Genomic DNA, 7,870 nt, shown 5'->3' with positions numbered 1-7,870 from the left:
GGAAACAAAAAAAATTTTAGTAAAACTAGATTATATACAATAGATCATCTGAATATAAAATATTTGAATAGATCAGAACTAATACAAATGATTTATTTAGTCCATGTTAACCAATTTGCGTTTGTAATTCATTGACTGAATAATCATATTGAATGCACATGCGTACAAGCTACAACTAGTGACTTTGATTTCTATGTCAAAATTAACTGGGTTAATGAGCAATCCCATAGGGCTTGATTCTTCAAGAAAAATAGAAAATGAGATTCCAAATTTTAGTGCCACAGTTAATAAATAACTATACAAATAATAAAAGAAAGACAATGGCAATTGGGATTTCCGCTAAATTGTCCTCATTGAAACAAATGAAAATAACAAATCCAAATTGCCAGTCTGCAGGCTCTATATTTGAGCAAGTACGTAACAAATAAGAACAATAAAAGGTCTCAATTCGGCAGAAAAGTAGTGGAAAAATCCCTTCCACATTTCCAAATTCCAAGGTCTAATGATTTGCTTTAGCAAAAAATTTTCTCCCAAAATAAGTGTTCGCTTTAATAGTTTAAGACAAAATGTAAGACAAAATATAATAATTGTTTCCAACTATATTCTCATATTAAAGAACTACTTCTTAATAGTGTTCAATTCTCAAGAAACATCTAATAAATAAGGGGTAACTTAGTAAACTATACATTTTATTTAATGTTTTTCTTAATTAGTGTGAAATGAGCTAAGCGACACTTAATTTGAAACGGAGGGAGTATGACTTATATCTATATTGAAATTTACAATAGCTTCGAGAACCTTTTACTGGCTGAGTGGCATTTCTTATTGGACTCATCTAAATTTTGCCTATATAAACACCCCTTTCTATTCCATATATCTCATCTACAATTTCTCCTCTTGCATTGTGTATACTTTCCCTAAGAAAAAAACAGCCTTTTCTTTACTAAATATGGAGCTCACCGTCTTCCTTGTTTTCTCACTTCTTGTCCACGGAGCTTTTGGTAATAATGGCATGTAGTACTCTTCTTTTATAGGTTTGAAATTAGTTACGAACTTCGTCTTTAATCCCATCGCTAAATTACTCGTAACAAACATAATTTTGTGATAATTTGTCGCTAAACAGGATTAGCCACGTATTTTACCGTTTAGTGGAAAAAGTTCATCGCTAATTCCTATTTTCTCGAAAATGTTTTAGTGAAAAATATTTTCTTGGAATATGTTCGTGTGTTTAACTGGTAAGTAAAAAATTAGTTTAAAAAATAAATATCAATATTAATAATGATATTAGCCATTCAGAGATGTTACGAAACTTTTGAATACTGAGACCAATAATAGCTCTTTTTTAAATGTCAATTGGAGCAAGTAATATGAAGTTAAAAGCCACGATAGTTCTGAGGAAAAAGACTCCCGCCTATAAGTAAGGGAAGTCATTTCTCTCCTTTCGATGGAAACTGTTTTTCAGCTGGTAGCCAAATGCCAAAATAATGCATGGCATACACATGAAAGATATTTTATTGAAAAATAACTTGCCATACCAAACGCACCTGTGTCTACCACCGTCTAGTACATCCACTTAGTGCAAGTATGTGCCTGCAGGTGCAGACGCATTCACTATTTCAACTCATTTATATATCTAGTTAAATACAACAACAACATTGTTTTTTTTGGTAACCAAGGTAAATTACCATTAACAAACCAACAAACTCAATCTCATTAATCACCTTCTAGGAAGGGTATTAAGAGCAAAAAGCCTCCAGTTGATCTCTAATTACATCAAGAATCTCTGTATCAGCCATCTACATTTGTAAGCTTTCCTAGATCGTTTAACTACCTCAAGTCTATCTACGTATTCCCTCTTTATCTGCGCCACTACTCCAGTTGTTTCTACATTGATTCCCTTAAAAATCTTCCAGTTCCTTGCTCTCCAAACATGATAAATCACTGCTCCATATAACGCTGCTATCAATTCCTTGTGAAGCTGTTTCCAATGCTTGTTCCTCACCCTATTTAGAGTCTGCTTCACTGGACCAGTAGGAAAGTTTATGCTAGCCCATTGTTCCATTGCAGACACGACCCTTTTTGTCCACTCACATTCGGCAAATAGATGTTTATGAGTTTCCTCCACCAATCTATCACATAAACAGCAAGAATCTTCCTCTACCTGTATATTCAATCTCTTGAGTCTCTCTTTAGTTAGCAGTTTATCCTGCATTGCTAACCACAGTGTAAATCTATGTTTAGGCTGTGCAACTCTAGTCCACACCAGCTCTGAGATTCCAAGCCTGGTAAGCTGCCCCAATAATGAATTATAGCTCTGAGTAATTGAGTACTGCCCTCCTGGATTCAGCACATAGTTCCCAGATGAGTACCATCCATACATGTCCACTTTTAATGCATTTATTTTCTTCCAGTACCAGCTGGAGTCCTGCTGTGGTATGTGTGTCCAGATATTGTCGTTATTCTTCATATAGATTTCATGCACCCACCTTATCCATAAAATATCTTCCTTCATTGCTAATTGCCACAGCAGCTTCCCCGCTGATGCCTTATTCCACAGCTTGCTTCCTTTGATATTTAGACCCCCAAACGTTTTTGGACAACAGACTTGTTCCCATGCCACTAAAGCAATCTTTCTAGTATCCTCTTTGCTCCCCCATAAGTATGCTCTACATATTCTATCCACTTCTTTGATCACACTCTGAGGTAGTATGAACACAGAGCTCCAGAAGCTTTGGATTGAGAATAGGACAGCGTTAATAATCTGCAGCCTGCCTGCATAAGATAGTTGTTTAGAATATGCGCTTTTTATCCTTGTTGTGATTTTGTCAATAAGCTGTTGACACTCCATTTTACACCATCTCTTTGAGGTCAGTGGTAATCCGAGGTATCTAATAGGAAAAGAACCTAAGATAAACCCTGTCCTCAATAGAAGTTGCTCTTTGGTCTGATCGTCAACACCTGCCAGGAACAAACTAGACTTGTCCATATTTGCTTGTAGTCCTGTCACATCACTAAAATGAGTTAGTGCTTCCATAATTCTAGAAACAGAGGTCATGTTACCCTTACAAAAAATCATGAGGTTATCTGCAAATATCAAATGCGTCAGCTTTATTCTTTTGCACATTGGGTGGTACTGGAAATCAAGCAGCTCCCCCATGCACTTCAAAGTTCTTGACAAATACTCCATTACTAACACAAACAATAGGGGTGACATTGGGTCCCCTTGTCTAAGTCCCCTCTTTCCTGCAAAAAATCCATGCCCTTCACCATTGACTTTAACTGTGAACATTGGAGAAGTTACACAGGTCATTATCAAATTGATGAAGCTGTTTGGAAATTCATATCCCCTTAATGCTTCCTCCAGGAATTCCCAACTCACCATATCATAAGCCTTTCTCAAATCAATCTTCATTAAGCACCTTGGGGTAGTTTGTCTATTATAGTGTCTAAGTATGTCATGACATATAAGAACATTATGTAGCATGGACCTGCCCTGCACAAATGCTGATTGGTTATCTGCTACTATTGTTTGTATTGCTCCCTTCAGTCTTTGACATATCACCTTGGAAATGCACTTATAAATCACATTACAACAAGCAATAGGTCTAAACTGACTTGCCTGCTCTGGACTACTAATCTTGGGGATCAAGGCAATATTAGTAGCATTCAACTGTTTAAGTAATTTGCCATTTGTGAAGAACTCCAGAACTGCTGTCACCACATCTTCTCCCACTATTTCCCAGGCTGATTTAAAAAAGCCACTGCCATATCCATCAGGTCCAGGGCTCTTGTCACTATCAATCTGAAAAACTGCTGTTTTCACTTCGTTACCGGTATATGGTTGCAAGATCAGGACCTGTTGTTCCTGAGATAGCAATGGGCCATTTTTATGGAAGCTTCTAAATGCTTTAATTCTCACCTCAGCTTGTTTACCAAGAAGTTCTTTATAGTAATTGACAAACAGACTTGCAATTTCTTCATTATCTGAATGCCAGTTCCCTTGGTCATCTCTCAGCTGAGTGGTAACCTGCTTTAGCATTCTATGTTTAATTACTGAATAGAAGTATTGAGTATTATCATCTCCCAATTTTATCCATGTGGCCTTGCTCTGTTGCTGAAGAAACATTTCTACAAGGTATGAGGATTGCCTAAATTTAGAGCACTTCTCTTTTTCTTCCTGCTGAAGATCCACATTCGAAGGATCAGTCTGCAAGGCTCTTTGTGCTATAAACAACTCTTCTCTGTCATCATTTGATTCTGTAACAATGTTCCTGAAAAATTGGGAGTTGAGCTTTTTAAGGTCAGACTTTAGTAGCTTCAGCTTTCTCACCAGTTTCCACATGCTACACCCATTTATATTTAGATCCCATCCTTTCCTAACTGTATTCATGAAAGAAGGGTGTTGGCCCCAGGCATTACAATATTGGAAAGCTCTTTTCCTTCTAGTGTTTTGGCCATCCAAACTAAGCTTAATTGGACAATGATCACTTATTCCCTCTGGTAAATTAACAGCAGTACATGGAGGCATATTATTAAGCCAAGCTGAGTTTATAAAAGTCCAATCAATTTTTGAAAAAACTCTTGGAGAGCTATTGTCATTCCAGGTATATTTTTGCCCCTGGTGTGGTACTTCAATAAGACCACAAGTATCCAAACAGTCTTGAAAATCAGCAACCTCATTCCATGTAACAGGATTACCACCCAGTCTGTCCTCCCCTCTCAGCACCGAATTAAATCTCCCAACACTATCCATGGTGTAACACATCCCACACTTTGCCTTACCAGAGATTCCCACAGTTCTCTCCTACCTTCCTTCGTATTATAAGCATATACTATGGATATATTATACTTGAGCTGAAGAGGAATATACAAGATTTCACACGTGATAACTTGTGCTGACGAAGCAAGAGGCACCACTGTATAAAAATCAGGTCTCCACACCAACCACACTCTTCCATTATAATGAGATTCCAAATTTGTGATGTATTGCCAGCCTCCAAACATTCTGTTAGCTACTTCATCAATCTTATTACTCTTTATTTTATTTTCTAACAACCCCATCACTCCTACCTGCTCTCTATTGCAAAGGAGTTTTGCCTCCTTTTGCTTATTAGGGGCATTTAGTCCCCTCACGTTCCAACAAATCATATTAACCATTTCCAGTTTGAGGAATGGGAGTGCCACCCACATTCTCAATCCTTGCTACAGTTATTTGCCCAGAATCTGATTCCTGCATTACCTGATAAGTGTTTCTACTGGTCACTTGATTATGTGATGTCCCTGGAGCTTTTCCTGGTTTAACTGGAGTAACCCAAGTTGTGATAACCTGCTCTGTGCCCTGTCCATGTTTGATTGGGCTTGATGTGGTTGGTTGCTCTGCTTCCTGTGCTTCAACACCTCTTTTTGCCACTACTACAGCTGCTGGTGCTTTTTTCTTTGCTACCATTGCAGCTGCTTGTACTCCATGCATTACTGCTACTTCATCTACTCATTTTGCTCCACTTTTTGCTACGTCTGCACCTTTTTATGTTCCACTCTTCGTTGCTACTACAGCGACAGGTTGTTCCCCACCTACAGTAGTCGCTGCCTGCACAGGTGGATGTTTCTTCTGTATAGGAGCTCTTTTTTTCCTGAAATCCCACAGAGTGACCATACTTATGACAGTAGTTACACAAAGTAGGCTTCCAATCATACACTACTTTCTGCTCTACAATTGAGTCCCTTTCATTACGAAACAATATTGTGTCTGGCAATTTCGCATCCATCTTGACTTCTACCAATAATCTAGCAAAATGCAACCCCCTCTTCTGCTCAGTATTGTGATCAACCATCAGTGGTTTGCCCACTAGACTCCCCAATTTACTCAATCCTTTTACGCTCCAATATTTAAAATCCAGGCCTGGCAATTTTATCCAAATAGGAACTGTGTAAAGTTCATCTTTGGTAAACTCTATGTCAGTATTCCATGACTTCACTATGAATGGTTTGTTATCGAAGTGATAAATTCCCCCTTGTAGAACTTCATTCTTCCCCTCTGCTGTATCAAATCGGACAAGCACTATGCCATTTTTCAACATAGATACTTTGTTTATACCATGCTTCGCCCAGATTCTATGTATATAGCCATTAAGCACTTCAAAGGGAGGATGCGCACCTAGCACATAGCATACAACCGCTGTTTTCCAATATAGTATCTCTGATTCAATATCAGCAAACTCAATTTCAGTAATTAGGGTTTCCCCCTGCATTTTAGGCGCAACATAATCCAATTTGAACCCTGCATTTGATACCTTATTGATATCGAAATTATCCCAAATTGACCCCAGACTAGTCGTTTCAATTGTCTCTTCAGCCTGATCAGCCCATGATTTAACTCCACTACTAGAAGAAGTTTGCTTACCCGAGCTAGCCGATGCTTGTGTGACCTCGATCCATATCTGTGATGCTTCCAATTTAGTAATTTCCTCCCCAATACGAGCTGGTGTTGTTGATTCAGACCTTATTGCCACCGCCGGAGTTTCGCTTCCCACTTTGGCCGGTGTTACTGTTGTAGTGCTCTTTGTGACCATCGTTGTATTCTTCTTTCCCCGATTATTCTTATTTTGTAAAGCTTCCTGTGCCATTTGCGCCTTCACGGTAGGTATGCGTACTCTCTTCTCCATGACCGGCGCACATTAGTTAACATGCGCCGAGAGAGAAAACAAGCCGACTCTGTGAAATGCCAATTACACCATACAACAACAACATTGTTGTTGCTGCTGCACAAAATTTGTATTAAACAAATATTTCTTTGAATCCACTGACTTAAAATCCTATTTTGTTGACATCTCTGCAAACAATCCTCAATGTGAAAACATAGAGCTAGGAGGCTGATCTTTGAATAGGAAAAAGAGTGGATCTCCAGGGTCCGGTTCCAAATGAATTGGCTTATTTGAGAAAAAGGCCTTGTTCTTCCTATTTAGCCAAATATCTAGCGACAAACTCCTCTGTTACTTTCATTACGGTATTTCTGAAAAAGTTTCTGGATAATAAGCCTAATAGTTTTCTTCTTGATGGGATCAATATTGATGACAATGACAATACTGATGACTACAATTTCATGTAGTGATGATATTGATCGTGACCTTGATACCTATTTTGTACTATTATTTGAAAATGCAGGAGAAATTGTGTGTGAAGATTTGTCAGTAGGAATCTGTGCCTACTCAGTTGCTTCCTCCGGTAATCGCTGCTCTTTGGAGACTTATGAACCAAGTGAAGGAACAACAGGGTACCAATGCAAGACCTTAGAGGTAGTAGTGGCAGATAATGGCATAGCAAATTTGATTGAAAGTGATGAGTGCATAAGTGCTTGTGGAGCTGATAGGAACTCTGTTGGCATTTCTTCTGATTCACTTCTTGAATCAACATTCACTTCTAAGCTTTGCTCTCAAGAATGCTACCAAAATTGCCCCAACATTATTGATCTTTACTACAATTTGGCTTTGGGAGAAGGTAATTTCATAACTTCAAATGTTTTTAACTTTTATGCAGTGTCAGTGTAAAAGAATTTATACACTATCAGGTCAACTGAAAGATGATTAGATATGTAAGTGTCTAGATGATTAGATATGTAAGTGTCTTGAATAAGTGAGATTAATAACTAGTAAATATAGAACATATAACTTGAGCCAAGCCTGCAACGAGGTTCAAATACGATGATAGTGCAAAGTTCACCGCGCTGTTAGTATATATATTAATTAAATCCTTTAATTTTGAATTTAAGCTGTGCGCTTTGATGGTAGATAATGTTTTTGCCAGTGTTTTAAAAGGCGTTTTCGGGGCGAGCCCCGATGCGAGGCGTACCTAAATTGCCCCGAGGCTATGGTGG

General features: G+C 38.1%; 1 protein-coding gene across 1 annotated transcript; it reads left to right on the top strand.

Annotated features, from left to right (window-relative positions):
* Nucleotides 1-7,073: 7,073 nt before the first annotated feature.
* On the top strand, nt 7,074-7,544 carry LOC132607638 (uncharacterized). The gene has a single exon (XM_060321732.1). The coding sequence runs from the start codon at nt 7,074-7,076 to the stop codon at nt 7,542-7,544; it is 471 nt and encodes a 156-aa protein (XP_060177715.1).
* The last annotated feature ends 326 nt before the right edge of the window (nt 7,545-7,870 follow it).

This window comes from Lycium barbarum, chromosome 8, assembly GCF_019175385.1.
Source record: "Lycium barbarum isolate Lr01 chromosome 8, ASM1917538v2, whole genome shotgun sequence".
In the NCBI taxonomy this organism is placed as follows: domain Eukaryota; kingdom Viridiplantae; phylum Streptophyta; class Magnoliopsida; order Solanales; family Solanaceae; genus Lycium; species Lycium barbarum.
The sequence above is the reverse complement of the archived record's forward strand: the minus strand, read 5'-3'. Positions and strand labels throughout refer to the sequence as shown.